This window comes from Solanum pennellii, chromosome 4, assembly GCF_001406875.1.
Source record: "Solanum pennellii chromosome 4, SPENNV200".
Classification (NCBI taxonomy): domain Eukaryota; kingdom Viridiplantae; phylum Streptophyta; class Magnoliopsida; order Solanales; family Solanaceae; genus Solanum; species Solanum pennellii.
The window spans coordinates 6,706,409-6,729,591 of NC_028640.1; the positions used below are offsets into that span (position 1 = coordinate 6,706,409).

The 23,183-nt window shown below is 31.5% G+C and overlaps 1 protein-coding gene across 2 annotated transcripts in view; it reads left to right on the forward strand.

Moving 5' to 3' along the window:
- The first annotated feature begins 6,308 nt into the window (after nt 1-6,308).
- The window catches only part of LOC107015652 (thioredoxin reductase NTRC), a 48,806-nt gene continuing 31,931 nt past the window's right edge, over nt 6,309-23,183 (forward strand). Inside the window, exons 1-10 of one of the 2 annotated variants that reach the window (XM_015215983.2) lie at nt 6,314-6,788; nt 9,315-9,522; nt 9,608-9,713; nt 13,081-13,346; nt 14,171-14,450; nt 15,049-15,156; nt 15,554-15,640; nt 15,749-15,853; nt 16,817-16,947; nt 18,315-18,872. In XM_015215983.2, the coding sequence (XP_015071469.1) occupies nt 6,503-6,788; nt 9,315-9,522; nt 9,608-9,713; nt 13,081-13,346; nt 14,171-14,450; nt 15,049-15,156; nt 15,554-15,640; nt 15,749-15,853; nt 16,817-16,947; nt 18,315-18,375 (1,638 nt within the window). In that variant the 5' untranslated portion in view covers nt 6,314-6,502 and the 3' untranslated portion in view covers nt 18,376-18,872. Of the gene's footprint in view, nt 6,789-9,314; nt 9,523-9,607; nt 9,714-13,080; nt 13,347-14,170; nt 14,451-15,048; nt 15,157-15,553; nt 15,641-15,748; nt 15,854-16,816; nt 16,948-18,314; nt 18,873-23,183 lie in introns of those variants that run through there. The other variant, XM_027916733.1, reaches the window with a different exon arrangement.

The window sequence follows — 23,183 nt, forward strand, 5'->3', positions numbered from 1 at the left end:
AATTAATAAAATCTACATACATTTTATTATCTTGAAATTTACTTTATAAAATTTCATCGAATATATTATTATTAATTTTCGACTCCAAATAATTTCTTCCTTTCCCTATAAATGAATTAGGCATCGGTCATTCTAGCCGTAAAAAGACTTTTCCATGTCGAATGATACATATAGTCAACTCGTTTTATTCATGTAGGAAAAAGAGTAACGCAACAAAAGTAACTAATAACTACTATCTTTACTTATGTAACTTGAGATTCAAATCAAAGATGTTCAAACATTATTGTCGTATTTTGTGTTAATTTTTCTTTTTTTTAAAAAATATAATATTTTGAGAAGATTTGAATATGTGATAATATTTTTTTGAAGAGTTTGAGCAATATATGACAAATTTATTAATATTTGGTAAAGATATCCAATTACACATATATTTCTATAATATTTATTAATTTTCATTATAGTTTGAAAAAATTATATTTTATCTCACTATTTAATAATTTCATCAAAAATTAAGTTAGATATACCTAGTTACATACTTTTTTGCTATTAGATACAATGAATTAGAGAGAAAGGTGAGAGATAACACGAGGGAGGCGAGCAAGATTTTAGATCAAAAGGAGTGAAATTTTATCTATGTATTGTAGAGACATGTGAATCAGCTTGGATAAAGTGTATTCAGAACAAATTATATCTAGTTTTGACCTCAAGATACATGTATTTGGATGTATCTAGACGCACTAAAATTGTTACGACCCAATCGAGTCGTGAGTGGTGCCACACTTAACCTCCCAGGTGGGGAACCAATGAATTCAACCCCAACTTATATTTATCATTCAATTTATAAATACTAACTATAATGCGGAAGCTTAAATCTCATTAATGTAAGAAAGAAAAATTCATTATAGTCTACTATATGCCATACCCAAAACCTGAAAATCATCACATCAAGGACATCTAATCTTCAAACACTAAGTCAAAGAGTATCAAATACACCAAAATAAAAAAGAACAAAATGATATGTGTCCGTAAACATAGGACATTATATATGTCATAACCGAGAGAATCCAACACAAGCTTGAATAAATAGCTCACCATGAAACTTGATATGCTGGAGACTGGCTAGAGCTTAGGGCAAATCAGAGTCTCTAGTACACTCAATGCACTCCATAAAAGGAAAACAAAGAAAAACACAAGTAGAGATCCGTACGGGGCAACATGTACTGAGTAGGTATCATCAGTCAACCCAAAATATAAACTAATATACAATCAGGAGCGGCTCAAACATACTAGTGACCTAAAGCAAAAATTAAAAGGGACCTTAAGTTTAAATTGTTAATAACTTTTATATAATTGATTTTATCTAGTTTTCATCTGAAAATATAAGCATTCTTATTTTAAATTATTTTTCATGATATATAGTACTCCAAATATGTCAAATTTCTTCTAATAATCCCTTCACATTTCATGAAATGTTTAATTTTTAATACAAATAGTATCCAATATTTGTTAAAAAGAATAATATTATTAAAAATGAGGGCCTTAAATTTGGGGGCCTAAGACACATGTCTTTTTTTTAACACTGTCGAGTCACCTCTGTATACAATGAATAATAGTATAAAATCAACAATGACACTTAATAGGTGACAAGCAACAAACAAAATGAACCAGTGACAACAACACTAAAATAAGTACAAACACATATATGGGGACTCATACCTCCACACCACGCTCATTTGGGAAAAGGGTTCTTTGAGATTGAGTACATTAAGTTAATTCAATATCTTTTTCTTTTAATGTTACCATGCCGGAACGTGACACTCCGATCCAATTATGTCGTGTTGGAACGTGACACTCTGATTCAAGAATACAGTGTCGGAACGTGTTGATCCAAGACTACTGTATCAAAACGTGACACTCCAATTCAATAATACCGTGTCGGAATGTGATACTCCGATCCAATCATATCGTGTCGGAACGTGACACTTTGATCCAACAATATCATTTATCATCACCACTTTTCAATTCATTACAATATTTCATCAAACCTTCTTTATTCATGGCATCACTTTGATAGAGAGGGTTCAGGATTATAAATTTCACGATCTCAAGATTTTATATCAATCACAAACCACACAACCAAGCTACACAATCACACAATCAAGTACATAGAGGATTTCACAATATCATTCAATGCATATCAATCACTATTAAGAGTCTATCTATTAAATAGAATAAACCATAACCTACCTTTACCAAAGAATCGAAATCAAGCAAGCTACTCTTCCAATGTTTTTTCTTTCCTCAATGCCTCGAAATATTTTCAATCTATCAAGTATACAAAATTGCAAGTTAACGAGTCTCTAGGCACCCATGCTAATATGTCTAGCATAAATCCAAAATTCACCAAATTCTATAATCAATTTCCTAAAATTCAAGTCTAAGGGTAAATCTTATTCCTCCCTTTAACATAACTTTTAATGTAACTCATATAATATAATACACCTAATATTAAATTTTCTTATCACAATATATTAAAATTTAGTTTATAATATGATAAAGGTTTAAGTCATATGCGGCCCCTTAAAGTTGTCTACATAATTCATTTAAACACCTCAACTAAGACTTGTACCTATTAAACACTTTAATTATTCAAAACGTGTGTCTATTGAGCACAAAATGCTGACGTGGCTAAATAAGTGTATCTCACAGCCTAGTAGCGCGTGAATATATTCCTAATTTTTTTAGAATAAACTTTACTCTTTTTTTGTCCTAATCAGCATTAATTAATACAACTCAAAATAATTTTTTATTTATAATAATATTTTTGACCAAAAAGAAAGCAACCCCACCCATCCCAACTCCACCCCTGTAGGCTATACCAATTGTCTTCTTCTTCACCCCATTTATGCACTCTGTTTTTTTCTTTCGTTTTTATTTTTCACTCTTCATAAAGTGAAATTGAATTTGTTAAAAGAATTTGCAACAAGAAACAAATGGGACATCAAAACTATAAAAGCAATCTTTGTTCATCTTTTTTTCCGGTAACTTCGATCAACAAATATTACCAACCATTATTTAAAATGATATCAAAAAATTTTGATATAATTCATTTGAATCATCTTGATTTCTCTTGATTATTGATTTTGAAATAATTCATCAAAATAATTTATCTACGTCGTTTTTTTCCATAAAGAATCTTTATAATCACTCCATTAATATATCATACTTCATAATTTATTTCACTATTTGCATTAGACTTGATTTCAAAAAGATTAATCTTTTCAAAGGAATAGAAAATAAGAAGTAATTGATGATGATGAAGAAGAAGATAAGGCATATGATTAGGTTGACGAACTTGGAGGAGCGAGTGGGGGAGATTTTCTTTTTTCTTCTTTTTGTTGTTGCCGGAGGAATCGAATTTGTTGTTGGAATCAGGATGGGCGGTGAAGGGAAGAAGAAGAAAGGTGGGTGGGTGGGTTTGTGTGGGAATGGGAGTTTTCTTTTTCTCCTTTTTGCTAATTAATTTTTACGATTATTAATGGCTGGAGTTTTTATTTTTATTTTTAAAAATATAATCAAATATTCATTAGATTGGGCCCATGTGCCATATGCTGCAATTTTATTGGTTACTTTTTAAATATAGTGTGCGTGAATTACACACACAATATTTTAAAAACTTATTATTATTTTGTGTTTAATAGGTACATTTCTGTTAATATTAGGTACTAGCCTTAGTTGAGGTGTTTAAGTGAATTATGAGGACAACTTTAGGGGGCCGCAGATGACTTAATAATAAGAAATTAATAAATTTTGGAGAAAAGACATAAAGTGACACCTGAAGGTGTTCCGAATTTTCAAAAAGACACCTAAACTATGCAAGCGTCCTATTACCCCCCTAAACAATTCTGAACTGCTATTATTACATCATTTATTGTTCATCTGGCATGGAGAGTGTATGCACTCTCTTAGAGAGCATGAATAAACAAACAAAAAAACGAATATAATTTTATTTTTGTAAGTAGTTTGCTATAAAATGCATTTTCTTGTTTTTCTTATTATTTAACTTTCTCCATATTATTTTTTTCTTTTTCTTTCTTCCTTCTTCTTCAAAAAATCATTTTCATCTTAATTAAAGTTCCTCACTTTAAATGTCACTTTTTATCATAATTTCATCTCCCCTTTTTACTACTATTAGTTTAACTATCTCTTTAATTTAAAACTATATCTAAATACTAAATTACATTCGAACAATTTGATAAGCACATTAGATTTCAAGATGATTAGTAGGTATTGTTTAATTTTTTTAATTCAAATTTCAATTAAATTTTTTCAAATTTTGGAGAACTATGATTCTTTCAAAATTATCATTTCTAGTATTGAAATTATATGAAAATGAGCTAAATTAATGAGATGATTAGGGAGTATCATATAGTTTTTGTTTTATCGGATTTCAATTAAGTTCTTTCAATTTTTGGAAAAATTTATTCTTTTAAAATTATGATTCTAATTTTGAATTTATATGAAAATGAGTAGTTGATGATACTTCAAAATTTTAAATTATTTAGAAAAATAATTAATTTTGTTATTTATAATTTAGTAAAGTATAAATAATATTATGAATAGAATTTGACCGGAGAAGAAGAAGAAAAAAAAGAAAAGAAAAGAAAAAAAATAGGAGTGATTTTCAATTTGACATGAGGGTGGGAGGTGAAGAGAAAAAAAAAAGAAAATGGAGAAAGATGGAAGATGAAATGAAATTTAAAATAAATCAAAATTAAAATCCAAAAATAAGAGAGAGAAAAACAAAAAAAAAAGATAAAGGAAAACTTAAAATGAAAAAAAAATACATTTTTAATTAAATTAATACGTGTCATGTATTAATTGCAGTATGAACACACTTGATTCTTAAAATTTGCGGCTGATCGAAAATGGTATAATATATCTTTTTAAAAATCGGGGATAACTTGAATAGTTAATTTATGTCTTTTCTCTAAATTTTAAACCTAAAAAAGTGCGTATTACATAATAATGGCACACTAGCCTATTCCTAAGGATTTACAATTACAAGTATAAATCACCCAATCATTGAGCAATGATTGCCTAATCATTGGACAAATATTAGGCATGAGAAACAATCTGTATTGTTAACCAAATTAGAACACGTTTCACGCTTACAACTTCATCCCATTTTAATTCTCTTCCACTTATCAGTATAATAAAATAATAATAAGGATTAGTACTCATCAATCTATTCATTTTTTTTATTCAATACTTTAAGTACAACAAAACATACAAAATATTAACCTGCTAATAATTTATTTCTTATACAATTTCTAGTGACCGACTACTCCAATCCAATTACAATTAATTATCACATTTTCCCCAACTCAAACTTGTCCCTTTAAGTACTCATTCTAACATAAAACTAATTTAATTGTTAATTCTTATCCTCCCAAGCCAACACAACACATAACCCTTTCACAAACATGCAATGTACATGAATTATTATTTTCAATTCTCAAGTAAAAGAGTCACATGAAGCACCCGTGATTTTGCTTCGTTCAAACGTCTCTTTCTCCTATTTCCCTCTACTCCTCTTTTCTTTTCTTCTATATAGTACCCTGATTATTATATGATTAATTATAAAAAAAGAAAATAATAAAAGTGATCATTATTAATTTTAATGTTATTTTCTTTAACTATCAACTAAATAAATTATTAAAACTATCTCATTAATTTCATAATTATAATTATAAATACTCCAAAGCATCCATTTAAAATCTATCGAAAAGTATTTTATCAAAGAGAAAATTCTAGTACTCAAAACGATCGAACAAATTATTATAAAAATATTACAAACTAAAATTTATCTAAGTAATTTGTTATGAAATTAGTGTAATTTTTGTAAGTTACCTTTAATATTTATACATTAAAAAGAAACTACCTAATTATAGAAATATTTGTACCATCTTTACTAAATATCTGTATAGTTTAAAATAATTACATTTTTATCTAATTAACTAATAATATATATCTGATTTTTAAGTCAAGTCCGTCTACATGAATTCAACTTGCTATCATATACAATGAACTATGCAAGTGAAAATAAAAGAGCTGAGCGAGATTTGTCTATGTATCTCAGATACATGCGAATCACACTAGATACACTATAATCATGTATTTGGTGTGAATCACATGTATCTAGAATTTCATATACGCGAGTAAAATAGGAGACTGACGAGCAAGATGAAAGGAAGCGAGAGAGACAAATGATATTTGTTTATGTATCTCAAATATACATTATATTTAGAACAAATTACATCCAATCTAGATCTCATATATCTCAAGATACATGAAATGTGATGTACTTAAACGCAGTAAAATTTAATAGAATTTATAATATTACGAAATATCGTGTATTTAACTAATTAATTTTTAAACTAAATAGATTTAGATAAGTTAAATCCCCGTCTGTTCTTTTCCGTTGCGGGACGGGAACCACATGGCTACGACTATTCCCAATATTAACGGCGCCGTCGTAGCCGGGATCGGTACCGGAACCGAGATCTCCGGCAATGCAACTCGCCGATCTGCCTTCAGCTTTATGCCTGCACCTTCAACTCTGTCAACCGCTCTTCGTATTCCGACCGGTTCGCTCTTAATTAACTCCGGCCCGAGTCGAGCTGGTCGAGTTGACTCATTCCTTACTGGTTTTCGTCTCTCCTCTTCTTCAATTCGATCCTTCGCCGCAGAGTCCGCCGGTGAGCAAGCGGAAGCTGATTCTTCAGGTCTATAACTATATACTAATTTTGTATTTACTGTAATTACTGTTAATATGAACACATTGTAGAGGAATGGGTATGCACAAATGTGGATTTATAAACAGAGTCCTCCAGATTAACATATATAGAGCCTGTTTGGCTCAGCTTAAAAGCTGGTCAAACTGACTTAAAAGTTGATTTTTGACTTATTTAGCTGTTTGGCAATACTCAAAATAACTAATTTTAAGTTAAAAAAAACTTATTTTAAAGCAAAAGTTAAAAGCTGGGGTAGGGGTGCTTTTTTTTTTTTTAGCTTATAAGCTGTTTTAAGTTGACCACATTTTTATCTTTTTGCCCTTAATATTTTTATACAATCTCCAAATTACCCACATAACCCTAACATCTCTTTCTTCCATTTTTCCCTTTTCACGTTTGGCATAGCAACTTCAGCACTTTTATCCAAACACATAACTGCTTATTTTAAAAATAAGTTTCAGCACTTTCAAAAGTACTTTTTTAAAGCTGCTTTTATTAAGCCCATCCAAACGGGCCCATAGTACTACTAATTACTGAATTTAAATATTTTTTCATAATAATAAAAGCATATATATTAATATTAGTAATTTATTTTTTTTATATGAATAATGATTGAATTTTGTAATGAATAATATCATATAGTATCCAGAAGTAGCTCAATATATGCACATTGCCTTGTTTATAAAAGGAAAATTAATATTGCATCTTGTTCAATATTAAGCTTGGCAAAATGCTTGGTCCACTCCTTCGTTTATTTTTTTTTAGAGGTCAAAAATACTTATTTTGAGGAAAAATATTATTTTTTTTGAAAAACTAAGGTGTTAAATGGAAACAAAAACATTTTTTTTTTGTGTGGGAAGAAATTAATAATTTTCTTTTTAATAAAGTAGAAACAAAAATTTTGTTATTTACAAGACCAAAGTATTTATCAATATATGACTTATTAATTAATTAACATATCTTATAATAAATTTTTGGTTAAGTTTCATTTAATTTTTTTATATAATAATTTTATTTTATTTGATTTTTATATATTACTATTTTATATTTTATATATTATTTTGTAGGACTAGAATAAAAGATAACAACAATACTTTTGCATATTTAGAAAAAAGAAAAAAAATTAGGACTTTATTTGTTTTTGTGGTGAACATTCCTTATGTAGTGATTTAATTTGTTAAATATTTTTGAATTTATTTTACATGATATTTTTAATTATATTTAAATCATCATATTAATATGACATCAATTTTAAACTATTTTTAATGTATAATATTGATTGAAAATATAAATACGTATATTTTAATTAATAAAAAAAAATTAATTAGAAATTTTATATAGATATTTGAAATAATCTCTCTGTAAAACAATCTTAATATTAAAAGTGTATTGATACTTATCTTTTTTTTTTTTTTGTAATTTGACTTGAAAAACATTTTTGTAAAAAAGATTAGTCAAATACAATCTGCTTATCAAAAATACTTTTCAAATGAATTAGTCAAACAAAAGTTGTTCCTCTGCAATAACACTTTCCCGAAAAGTTATTTTCTAAAAATAAGCGATTTTTAGTAGTAATACAAAACAAGTTCTTAAATTGAAATCTTAAGGAGGGGGAAAGTGGTGATGGTAAGTGTACAAGGTGGTCCAGATGCACTGTTGTATCTTACCAAGTAAAGTATTCTGTGATTGGACAAAAAACGTTATTTTGAGCTATCAAACTTCAGAATGTGAGAGTCATGTAGTTTTAAACAGAGAGGATCATGTTAGTCATATTGATCTTCGAATTCTAGATAAGAAAGCTTTATATTTGCCTACACTTCAGCTCGGTAACACTGATAATTATGATATAGAGCGGGTATAGAGTAAGAAAGGATGATTTGTGCTTGAATAAATTAGTTAGTTTGGTCCTTGACAGGCCACATTGATCTTCTTATGCTTTGATGAATTGCTTCTATTGGCACCACGTCAAGGAGGATCATTTTGGCGCGTATATACTCCATTGGTAGTTGTTGATGGAATATTACATTGTCTCCCCAACTTGCACCAAAACTGTAACAATTTTAAAAAACTGGAGCATGAAGAAAGCAATGAAAGAGTAGATCTTCTTCAACTTTCCTGTTAATGTGAAGTCATGGCTTTTTAATGACGTTCTTCCATTTCCATCTTTTGCTTTCTCTTTGTTTTGGACAAAGATATTCTTGAGTTTCCATAGCGCAGAGTCACTTCTAATTGCTGTTGCAGCAGAGTAAATAGTTTTTGCTGTTTTTTTAAATTGAGTAGGATTATTTTCTTGATTATACCTTTAAGCTGGTTGAGAATTTATACCGTTCACGTAGGTCACAACTTACATATCCTATTATTCACAATCTAGGCATAATTGCAGCAAATAAATGAAAGCTAAATAAAAATGAATTAACACAAAATTAACCTCAACAGCTGGATTGCTGCATAGTTCATTAGTTTCTGATGTTAGTTATGATTTTAATTATTTTCTGTTCTTTTTTTGGGTTTTTGCAGCTCAAGGTATCGAGAACTTGGTAATAGTAGGATCAGGTCCTGCTGGGTATACAGCAGCAATTTATGCTGCTCGGGCCAACTTGAAGCCCGTGGTGTTTGAGGGATTTCAAGTGGGTGGTGTTCCAGGAGGACAATTAATGACAACAACTGAAGTAGAAAACTTCCCTGGATTTCCTGATGGGATAACTGGCCCTGACTTAATGGATAGGTACAAGAATACCTTGGGCTGTTCTCTTTCCAAGTTTCCTTGGTTATAAGCAAAAAAGTCTCAATCCTAACCTTATGTTTACTAGGATGCGACGACAAGCTGAGCGATGGGGAGGCGAATTGTTTCAGGAAGATGTGGAGTTTATTGATGTCAAGAACACTCCTTTTACTGTACGAAGTAGTGAACGTAAGGTGATGCTTCTGTTTGGTTGCAGGTGCTGCTTAAGTCTTATCTTTCTTTCCCCATTAAAGCACTTGCTCGTCTTACTTGTAGCTTAATCTTTTAGATCTTCGTCGAACAGCACCTTGTGATGCACAGGTTTTGACCTATGTGCTGGAATATGCTACACAAGTACGTTAAGTAACATAACAATTGCTCATGTACTCAACCTAAATTGAGTAAATTGATTATTAATTGCATCAATCATAGTTATTGATAAATAAGGTGTTGTAATCAACTCGGTAAATTGCTAGAAATTTCACAGCAATTGCTAAAATATGTAATCGGAAGTTGTTGAAAAATAATAGACGATCAATGCAACAATTGTTGTGATCTACTGAATCACTTTACCAAAAATATAGGTCAAATTTTTTAGTTGTTGGTTAAATTAGTTAATGGTTTCTGTTTTGTTTAACTGGTGAAGATAAAATGACTCTAAGGAAAAGAAAAGCAACAACTGCTACACAGAGACAAATAGAAGAAGAACACACAAGGTTGGAGAAGTCTATAGAAGTAGGAGGAGGTGGAACATGTGTTTCTACCACAAATGTAAATATCTTCGATGATAAACCCAAAAGTAATGAGAAATTGAGAATGTAGAATGTGAGGATAGAGAAGTTGAGGATGAACAAAGAAAAAAGCACCGACATGATATACCTATCCTAGAGGAGGAGACATCTCATACTGCCGAGTCCTCTCCTAATAGTCCTTTACCCGATACCTCCTTTGTCAAGCCTATTAGGTATTCAGATTACAACTTTCAACTTTGAGACCACGATCATAGGTAACCAGATTTGACAGGAGGAGTTGTTAATCTGTTTTTCGAGTTTGGAGGGATTCTGAAGGAACAATTATTCCAAGTTTTCCCAAGATAACTTATCCTAGGATAAGTTACTCCAACATGTATATGTTATCCCATCACTATGACAAAAATAGTGGAATAATTAATCCAATCACTACCTAATGCCTCCAACCAAACATGAGATAAAATAATCCTACATTTTTTCTTGGAATTATCATACCTTACACTCACACCAAACGAGCCCTTAACGATCTTTAGATTTTCCATTTTTGCTAGTTACCTACAACTATCTAAGGATATCAACATAAGATTCCAAATGAATATAGTGTACCAACTTCTTTGACAACTGAATTTATAGCGATAAACTATTGTGGCTTCGCGATTAGTTTTGGCATGAGAGAGTTTTCCATTGTCACTGGCTTGAATTTCAATTTGCTAGATGTGTATGATGAAGAAAAACTCTCAACTAAGACTTCTCAAAAAAAAAAAAAAAAACTCTCAACTAAGACAATGAGGAGGAAACAACAAATTCTTGACGTAGTGGGGGAGAGTTGTAAGGAGACTGAGTTGGTTAAGCATCTCAAATCCAAGGATGCTCGTAAAGGTGTGAAGAAGTCATTACATTCTTTGAAGAAAAGATTTGAAGACAAAGATGCACCTTAATGAATTTTGCTCTCAATCGATGGATATACACTATTGCCTATCCACGGGGTCGTGTTAGTTACGATCTTACAATTACATATCTACTGAGCGATGTGAATACCATGAAAAGCCATAAAGATTGGTGATCTTCACGTTTGAACTAACCGCGCTCAATAAATATTTAACTGTAAGATCGTAGCTAACACGAGCTCATGGATAGGCGGGAAATGCTTCTCTATCGGCTAAAAGAAAAACCCATTCAGGCGCAATCTTCATGTTCAAATCTTTCCCACAAAGAATTTTATGCACAAAATAAAGCAAGCACAATGATTTCTTCACACGATTTCTTCACACCTTTACGAACATTCTTGAATTTGAGATGCTCATTCTCCTTGCAACTCTTCCCCGTTATGTCAAAAATTTGTTGTTCCATCCTTGTCTTAGTTGAGAGTTATTCTTCATCATACACATCTAACAAATGACAATTCAAGCAATGACAATGACAAACTCTCTCATGCAAAAACAAATTGGCATGCCGCAATAGTTTATCCAAACTTCCTTTATTCAATCGCTATAAATTCAGCGTTGAAGAAGTTAGTATATCGTTTTAATTTGAAATCCTATTGATATCATTAGGTAGTTGTAGGTAATTCCCGAAAATGGAAGGTCTAAAGAACTTTTCCAAATTTGTTCCTCCAAGATTCTTTGAAACTAAAAAAAGACTTATCCAATCCTGACTTAACAGTAAGAACACCCGTCAAATCTAGATACCTATCGATTGTGGTCTCGAAGTTGTAATCTGAATACCTAGTAAGCTTAACAAAGGAGGGGTTGGTAAAGAACTCGATAGTATGACATATCTCCTCCTTCGGGATAGGTATATCATGATGATGCTTTGTTTTCTGTTCATCCTCTATCCTCACTTTCTATATTCTCATTACTTTAGAATTTATCATCTAACTTCTAAGGCATCTACATTTGTGGAAGGAACCTATGTTCCACCTTCTTCTTCTATTTGCTTTTATGCACTAATTCTCTTTCTAGTAGTAGTTGTTGCTCTTCCTTTCCTTGGAGCCATTTTAATTTCATCACATTAAACAAAACATAAATCTTCAACCAACAACTAAATTATTGACATGAATATTTGGTAGAGTGATTCAGCAGATTACAACAATTGCTAGAAAATTCCCCATAATTGTTATATTGATCTTCTATTATTTTTCAACAACTTGTTTTAATATATTTCAACAATTGCTATGAAAAATTCCAGCAATTAATCCACTTGCTATAGCCGATTCAATTAAATATGATTGATACAATTAATTTACTTAGTTTAAGTTGATTACATCATCCTATTTATCTATAGATATGATTTATGCAATCAATTTAGGTTAATTACATGAGCAAATTGCACCATAAGGGGTGGTCCAGTGGTTTGGGCTTGGGCTTGGGACTTCCATGTTGGAGGTCTCAAGTTCAAAACCCCTTGCCAACGAAAGCAAGGGGTCTGCATTTTGAGTCGAGCTCGTCGCACCGGGCTTGTCTAGTGCGGATTACCACTCTTGTGTAATTTGCGAGCTATTGCATAGGAGCGGAGGTTTTTACCCTAGCGCACCCAAAGGGTAGCGGTTGCGCGTTTCCCTTGTCATCAAAACATAAAAAACTAATTTATTTGCATAGTATATTTCAACAATAAAACTTGCCGCAACTAACAAACTTGTATACCATATTTCAACAATTGCTATGGAATTTCCAGCTACTAACTAATTGGAAAAAGATTTGGCATGAGCTGGTCAAACTTGTCACCAATTTTAATTTCAAAACTTATTTGTCACACTACACACAATTCTCTCTATTAAGTGCTAAAGGATTACTACTGACTTTTGAAATTATAGATCAAGTGCCATAGTCTTATCATAGCAACGGGAGCCAGAGCTCAAAGGCTAAGATTACCTCGTGAAGATGAATTTTGGAGTAGAGGTATTAGTGCATGCGCAATTTGTGATGGAGCATCGCCACTTTTTAAGGGTCAGGTTCTTGCTGTTGTTGGAGGTGGTGATACAGCTACACAGGAAGCAATATACTTAACAAAGTATGCAAGCCATGTCCATTTAATTGTCAGGAGGGACCAACTAAGGGCATCAAAGGCAATGCAAGACAGGTAGTACACATTTTTATCATCTCATTTTGTGATTCCTCTCTAATGTACATCCATAGCACGAGTAGTTAAAGCAAGTGAATGATTTGAAATTCGAGTAATTTCACAGAGAAATACTCGTATGTATTTTGTTCTTAGTGGTACATCACAATTTAAAAGTCAAGGTTACAGAGGCACGGTAATAGAGCTCTTCTTAAAATCGACACTGTAACCAACCTGTTTCTCCTTTTTGTGCATCATGGGAGAGGAGGGCCCTTGTTTGGACTTTGACTCAAATAATACTCTTCCTCCATTGATTTGTTTTCCAATTCAGAAGTTCTTAATGATAACTAAGAGTATTTAAGTTATTTAAAACAGCCAATGGTGCTACTTTTAAGTATTCAAGAGTGTAATCTGTTTGGCAATTATCCTGTAGTTCTGGAAGATGGACCAATCCTGTAATAGTCATTTGAGTGTATCCTATTATCGTTGAACACAAATTAGTGGATGTGCTCTTTATGCTCAGCATGTGATTTCAGAATGCACCTGCAAGTTGCAACTATATGTTTTGATAGGACATACAATCCTCTTAAGTATTGAATAATTGGCTAATCTGGTACTTCTTGTGCTTCTTAAGACAGCTAACTTCAGCTTATTGCTGGCTATTTTTGTGCCTTTTAGCTCTTGTTGTCTTTAGTCATTGTGCAATATATCTCATTTTGTCCCAATGTTACATACTTCTTTGATCTTTTCCTTTTCAAACGAATAAAATTACTAATGAGTCATATATTTCAAGTTTCAACTCCCTGCATGATTGTTTAACAGGTTGATTATCGCGAATGTTTCAGAGTTTTTAACAATTCAAACATCACTGTGCATTTCAACACTGAGACTGTTGACGTTGTCAGCAACTCTAAAGGCCAGATGTCAGGCATTTTGATCAGAACAGTTGATTGTGGAGAAGAGTCTGTGCTCGAGGCAAAGGGCCTTTTTTATGGTATTGGTCATTCTCCAAATAGTAAACTCTTGGAAGGCCAAGTTGAACTTGATAGTGCAGGCTATATATTAGTCAAGGAGAGCACCGCCAAAACTTCTGTTGAAGGTGTATTTGCAGCTGGAGATGTCCAGGTATGCACAGAAATACATTCTTCCATTCCTATTGTTATAATTTATTATCTAGTACTTGAATGATGATTCTGCTCACAAAAAAGCTCCAGTTAATTATTGTGATATTTTCCTGAGATTTAAGACATAAATCTCTATGAGTCTGCATTCGCTATACGGGTCTAGTCTAGACTTCGAAACGTCTCAAGTAAAGAAATATTTTAGAGAACAAATACCCTGTTTAGCAGGGATACTTGAATGAGTAATTGGTTTTTCCCTCTTTCAGAAATTATATTTTAGGTGTGCAGTGAGAGAGGGAAGTTATCTAATGAAAATGATACATAAACAGTGGTTCTCTTGCCCTTTTTAAATGTAACCCGATCGTCCAAAAGGGGGGAGGTGAAATAGAACTCATGGATGGTTTCAAATGTCTTTGTTCTCTGTATACAATGCTCATGCGGAATTCCTTTTTATAAGCAGGAACTCACAATTTTAATATCTTGTTAAAAGTAAGTTCTTTTATTTTTCTCGTTTTCGCCTTCAAAAGAAACTCAAGCTTGTCTTCTTCTGCAACGTCTTGCCATGGACACTCTTTCATACCATTGTTACCGTGTGTACGTAGGATCATGAATGGAGGCAAGCTGTAACTGCAGCTGGCTCTGGATGTTTAGCTGCTCTATCAGTGGAGAGATATCTCACAAGCAAAAATCTTCTGGTTGAATTTCACCAGGTATCTGATTTCTAAAAAGAACTAATTTTATGAAGCCATATATCTCTTTTAGAAGTCATTTTATATTTTCCACTGTTATGCTTGCAAATAGATATTTAATCAAGTGTAATTCGACATTTAACATTCAATCTTTTGCAATGGCTAACTTGTAGATACTGTTTATCGACATTAAGCATATTTTCCTGTTTAAAAGATTATGCATCTCCATTTCTTCATATCCAAAAAAGAAAATGAGAAACAGGATGAATTCGCTTCCACAACATTTTTACTTTACTTGGCAAAACAAAAATCACTTCCAGACATCCTTATATATACACACACACCAAACAGATCGCTTCTTACTTGGAACCGATAGTTCATTATCTGATTGATACTCTTGAACTTCCTCTATCATCAGCCGCAAGCTGAAGATGATAAAAAGGAACTTATGGAGAAGGATGTTCAAGAAAGTTTTGATATAACATATGCGAAGCACAAGGGCCAGGTATGAGATTTAGGAAGCTTAGATCTTTTCTGAATTGCCCCTTGTAACCAATTATCCTTTTGATAATCATTTTATCTTTGCTTGAATTTTGTTGTTTTTCTTTCTCAGTATGCTTTGCGGAAATTGTACCATGAGAGCCCAAGGCTTCTGTGTGTACTATATACATCGCCATCATGTGGTCCATGCAGGACTTTGAAACCAATTCTTAGCAAGGTATGGCAACTCATTACTTCTATGTAGACATACATCATATTTATTTATATTCCAGGATAACCGACCCACTCTGTCAACAGGGGGACATTGTTCAATCCTTTCAAACATAATAATTCTTCAGACATGCCCATATCGGTTTGGCCATGAAATTTGATCAGATTTTGAAATCAAGTTCTCAAAAGTTGGCTCAGACTAATTTTTGGGACTTAAACCCACAAATTTTCATTTTTGTTCTGAGTATAATGCGTCCAAACACAATTTCAAGTACCAAAAATCAAAACTTCAAAAACTCAAATTGTCAACTTTCAACTTCAAAATTTATGTCCAAACGGGAGCTTTATTTCCGTTTTATGTCCATCATCATTTTGAAGCAAGCTGACGACTTTTGAAAATGATGATTGACACTATATATATATATATATAAAAGAAAAAATTAATGAAGATTTATTATCATTGAAGTAGCAAGAAAGTGTTTCCTTCATGAAAGAGCTCAATTTAAAGAGCAACCCTAGAACTCAAGTTAACATTTAATTCAGTGACTTCTGTGCCAAAGTCAGAAAAAACACCAAAGATATATGTGGAATTTTATTGGTCTTGCAAATTTCTTTCTGCTAGAAGATAAAAGAATTAGATGAGGGGTTGTCCCCACTCTCCAGGGTATTGGTCTAGTGGTAAGAGCACATAATTTGTAGGTTTAAGGGCAAGTCATGGGTTTGAACATTGTCACCGGTCATGAGTTCGAGCCGTGGAAGCAGTCACTAATGCTTGCATTAGAGTAGGTTGTCTACATCACACTCCGTGGGGTGCGGCTCTTCCCTGGACTCTGTGTGAACATCGGATGCTTTGTACCAGGATGCTCTTGCATAACCTTATTTCTGCTCACTGATTTGTTTCCTTTGACTTTTATAATGTAGTGACTCTTTGGCCACAATACTGACTGCTCAATCTATGGTTGTGCAACAGGTAATTGATGAATTTGACCAGCATGTCCACTTTATTGAAATTGACATTACTGAAGACCCAGAGATTGCTGAGGCAGCTGAAATTATGGGTACTCCATGTGTGCAATTTTTCAAGAACAAGGAAATGCTCAGGTTGGTTATACTCACTCTTCATAGCATTGCTTTCTAACGTTATTTTTTACATACTATAGTCGGTTGATTGTCTTCTCTGAACTCTTTGTTTGTATCAAGTCATGCAAGAAATCTTCCATGTTGAGATTTCACTAACACCAACCAAATATGCCTATATTCGGGCTAAGGCACTATGAACTTCATGCTGTCAGGGATTTTCTGCACGGCATAAAACACAGTTTGAGAAAAAATTTCCCCCTAATAAAATCACACTCATGCAACTACCTCATAGCTCCCACAGTAAAGGTATATATGTTTGACTACTTTTGCTATTGATAACTTATAGCCTAATACCACTCCCCTGCACTACTATCAGATGTTAGATTACTAATGCCCAACTAATATGTCTCTCTTTCGTGGAGGGTTTGGGTGGCATCTTCAATGTAATTTGTTAAAAATACTTTACAGTCGGCCAAATGCAACCTCAAGTTCTGCCCGTCTTAATGTTGCATTATACTTTGCACTTGCTAGGTGAAAACTTACTCCAATAAATACATGTACATGATACATATCTTAACATACTCTTATTGATAACCATAGTTAATGAATACACGTTCTAACCTTAATTGTTGACTTAACCATGGTAAAGTAGAATGATAAGGTGTAAACACTTAGTGTCACTTTGCTATTAGCAGTGCTATCCATCTCGTTCTCCTACATTAACTTATGTAACATTCATTACCTGCTACATTTCTTTCAATCTTTAAAATGTTAGAAAGTGTAAAGTTTGTTGCCTCAAAATTCAAGTTTTTGCACGGATTGCTCCTATTTCAAGGTAGTCCTTAATTTTTGCCCCTACTGCTCATATAATGGAACATGTGACCTAATCTCTCAAGGCAAAAGTTATAAGGCATAAGTTTAGAGATCTTTTGCAATAGGAAAAAGTTAAAGTCTCTGAAAGGCACAACTTTGTGGATTGTGAAATGGAACTTATGCTTCCATCGACTTAAGTTTTGTAGGAACTGTAAGACATTAACGTGTGGGTTATGAATTTCGTAAGGCATAACATTCTGAAGCTAAACGTATGCCGATAAGAACTAAGTTATATCTTGCAAGACATAATTTTGGGTTATGAACTGAACTTATGCCATTATTCTGTAGGAATTAAGCAGCATAACTTGTTATGTCGAAACTATAAACTTGTCTTGCAAATTCTTTTTTTGTTATTTTGATGTCAGGGGTATTTTCTACCATTTTTTTATTACTTTAAGTGCGGAAGAGCAAAAATTAAAGACCACCACAAAATAGGGCATTCATGAAGAGAATATTAGAAAGCGTGACATTTGTTGCCTCAAAAGTTTCTAATTTGGCTGCTTGAATATATGCAGGACCATATCAGGTGTAAAAATGAAGAGAGAATATAGGGAGTTAATCAGAGCAAATAAATGAGGATATAGAATTATCTTGTTTATGGTGAAACCTAAATTTTAAGTCAGCAACACTTCCAAATGCAACTTCTTTTCATCACATCCATCTTCAGAACTATATAGCCATAAAAAAGCACGTCTTAGTTGGCACAAATAATTTTCTCCTGGACTGGTCATTTTTTAAACAGTCTAGTACCTTGTATTAGCTTAATTTATACTTGAAATTGCACATCAAATGTCCTCAATTTGTCAGAAAGTTCGATAGCAATCAAGAAAGAGTGCACCCAGAATGAAATCATTTTGTTTGAAGATTGTTCTTTACATATCACTTGTCTATCAGAAGCAACCTCATTACCCCTATCAAGGGTAGGGGTAGATTGTGCTTACACCCCACTTGTGTGAATATATTAGGTATATTGTATTTGTAATGGGTGGTAACTATTGCTATTGGACCTTTTTTTTGCAACATGGTATTGTGTTTTTCGTTTTCTTTTAGAAGAAAAAAAAATATTATTGATAGATTTCCATGTGAGAGCAATTAGATTTATAGAAATTGTTAATATTGCATTTTCCACATGTACAGTACATTGTTGGCCAGTGAGAACCTTTTTTTTCCTGCCTGGTGCCTGGTCCAAATCTGCATTCTTACCCGGAAGTCCCACATTGGGGTAGGTGGGTGACACGCTCTCTAACAAAGGCTACTTTATAATCAAGTGGACTAAAACTCGAAGCCTCTAATTAAAATTAAATAAGTATTTATCACTCCACCAGAACCCTTATTAGTAACGAGAATCATTTGTCTTCTGACTGATGTATCCTTTGCAATGATAAATCAACTAGAAATGGTGTTGGGTAGAGATTTGGTCAAGGTATCCTTTGCAATAATAAACCAACTATATTCAGCCATTTTTTGAAGTTAAAATTTGTCAAAACCCATCACCCCTGAAGTCCAATTCATTTTTTTTAAGGAAAAATTACTTTTAACTCCACTTTATTATCATATTTTCTTATTTTTTCAATCATTTTAAAAAATATATAAAATCCCTTCTTTTCATTCTATCATCCTTTTTTAGATATTGTAATTTGAAATTTCATACCCATGTGTAGACCATAAAATTCGCGTCGAGAAAACAATAATCAAGAACGGAAAATTATAGCAACAATCAATTTTATTATTTCAAATGCGAGTGTTACAATCTCTATAATTCCTCTGAATTCGCCTTTTCAAATATAAATTCAAGGGTTTTAAAGCTTGTTCTTGAATCTATGATGAACTTGAGCTTGAACTTTATCTTGATCTTGACTTTTATTTGAACTCAAGGCCTTCGAGCTTGTTCTTGAATTCGGCAGTCTTGATCTTGATCGTTCTTGAACTTGAATGCTTGAATTCTTAAACTTGTAGCTTTGTAGAGAATTAAATGGCGTTTGTACCACAGAGTTTCTCTAGCTTCTTGTTTAGAATTTTCTGTCTCTTTTCTGAATCATGAGGACCCCTATTTTTAGTTTTAAAATAGAGGAGTTGCGATTGAAATAGGATACCGTTCAACCAATCAGATTTAAGTGACATGGCATTTGGGCTTTATGGAGCGGGCTTGTCATCTTTGACACATGTCATAATTTTATTGGTTTTCTTATTTGACTTGGCATGTCACATCATCTGCACACGTGGCGCCAAGATGGGCTTTAGAATGAGATGGGATTGGGTTTAACAAATTGGGTTCATCCAATGTAGCCCAAATCAATTAATTTAGACTTAATTAAATCCATATTTATTGGACTTAAATATTTAACTCAATTATATCAATCCACAATATTTATTTGGATTAATATATTAATGAATTCAATATAATCCGAGCATTTTATAAATTTATGTTTAATAAATTTTAAATGATTACAAATGCCCCCTGCTTCAAGTCTTGTCGAGATATTTTATCTTTTAGAGACTAGGCTTGAATCATTAACCGGTTACTAAATTCACATTAGTTAAAAATGAATTAACAATTGTAATCCTACTCAATTTCATCATATATATATATATATATATATATATGTCACGACCCAAAATGATTCGTGAGTGGCACCCACACTTAACCTACTAGGTGAGCGAACCAACAAATCTAAACCCCAACACTTACCAATAGTTCAACTATGAATAACAAAATAATGCGGAAGATCCAAAACTTATTAACGTAACCAATTAAAGCTTCTAAAGTTTAACCCTTATTATCCCCAAAATCTGGAAGTCATCACATCAAGAACACCTATCCTCAAATAACCAAGTCTTAGAGTATTTAAGAAACCAAAATAAGTAAAAAGATGGTCCATGTCCGAAATTCAAAGACATCAAGACGTGAATGAGAGAATCCAGCACGAGCTAGAAATAATAGCTCACCCTGAACTCTGATGTGCTGGAGACTGATTAGAGCTGAGGGCGAGTTGAAGTCGATTTGCTTACCACAGAATTTTGTTTTATAATAGACAACATTTAAAAATAATAAGTTTATATAAAAAATCCTTAGAAAGCCATTTATTTACATTAAAATTAAGATTATCTCTAACCTATAGTGAAGAATTAAAACAAGTAGAGTTTGAAATAAACGAAGTAAGAGAAAGAATTAAAATAATTAAAAATAATCCTTATTACCATAATTCTATAGGATAATATATGAGAAGACCATATAAAAATACTAGAGAATATAAAAAGGCTAAAAGAGAATTACAAGACTTATATGTAAAAGCAGATATATTACTAAAAGACCTAAAAATTACAAGCTTTAAAAAGGAAATAACTAATAAATTAGATTATATATTTTTCTTAGCTAGAAACTTAGAACAAAAATTAATAAAACATCTTAAATCTAGAAATATTTCAATCAAAAATACTTTATGAGAAATCTTCCATTTGCTAGAAGCATAAGATTTGAATTTTGGATATTATATAGAGATATAGAAGAAAAGAAAAGATTACAAAGAATAGAAAAAGCTATAGAAGCATACATATATATATATACGAAAACGAATTTTTTATACCAAACGCTTTTTACTTCGAAAAAACTATAAATAACAACGAATATATAAACGCTTTAAAGTGAAAATTACAAGGAATTAGTGACAATATACATAACTATAATAAAAGAATAAATTTTTTTTACGAATATTATTACCCAACTACTTTAGGATAAAGTAACAATAGTAAAAATAGCTTCATTAAAAAACACAGACTACTTAGACTTACAAATCAATATAGAAAAAAGATTTCAAAGATTAAAATCAGACAATCTAATTAAGTGTAACTTTGAGAACGGAAATCATTGCTTACATACAGAAGACGCTCAATATAATACTTTAATAGATTTGATAATCAATCTCAGTGAAAAAATAAAAGAATCAAACAACAAAATTATAAAAATATTAAGTGAACAAGAAGAAACACAAAATAAACAAAAACAACTCTTTAGTAAAATAGAAAATAATTTAGATTACCTTAAGGAACAAGGAGTAGATTTAAGTAGAAAATTAAACGAGTTAAAAAATAAATCTAAAGAAGAAATTAGCAATACATTAATAATAAAAATACAAGAAATAAAGACAGAATTAGCATCAATAAAAAAAATAGTTCTTTCATGATAGATTTAGTAGAGTCTGAGACCCATAAAGAAGCAATAAAACTAATAGAAAAAAGAATAGCCCTTCCATTAGATTATAAAGAAAATCTACCTTCAAAATCAGATCAAATTATTATACAACAGAACAATATAATAATAACACTTTTACTACAATTACATAATAAGATAGATAAGAACTCTAAAGAAAGATTAGAAAACAAAAATATTGACACAACCGGAATAGAAGAATTAATAGAAAAGTTAAATAAAATAGAAATTACTCCTCAAAAAGAAAAAATAATTTAAAAACAAAAACATGGATATTTTTCCAACTAGATCAAGAGATAAAGGACAAGAAAGACCAAGACCAAGTTACTCCCAGAATATGATAAGCAATAATTTTTTGTCAAGAATATTAAATAGAAAAACAAAGGAAGAAAATAATCAACAATTAGAAGAAATAATAGATACAAATAAAGATATACAAATCTTCCAACAAAATCAATTAAATTTATTAAATCCAAAAATTTTATATAATACAAACTCAAAATCTCAACTATATAGACATTATAGAGAAGAACAATTATCAGTATTAGGAAAAAACTCTGTATCTCTACCACTCATAAACGCTGAATCTGTAAAAGAAATAAAACATGTTAAAAAAGATTTAATGCATATAGGATTAATAGTTATAGGAATTAAAGGATTAACTAGAAAAAACTTGAGAACAAAGACATTAATTACAATATATGATAATAGATGGTCAGACATAAAAAAAGCAATTATAGGATTAACAGAAGTAGATATGACTAATAATGGAGGAATTTTCTACATAAGTCCAGATTTTATGATGAATTTAAATGAATTTGGAAACAAAATAAGAATAGGAATACAAACTAAAGGATATGAAGAGATGCATAGTGGAAAAAATTTATTAATGTGTGTAGGATTTTTAGGAAAAATGACAGATAATAGTAACACTAGATTTAAATTACAAATAAAAGATGTAGCAGAAGTAATGGGAAATAAAGGGATAAAATTAATAAAACCTATAAAAATAAGTCCTGAAGAATATGCAGGATTAGAATGGAAATTAGGAGATTTTAAAGAAAAAGAAGCATTAATACCAGATGCTCATTTAATATATACAAATTCTAAAGGAGAACCTTCAATTAGATTTACAGATTACAATTACGAAGCTCAAAAAGACTTTGAAGAAGAAAGT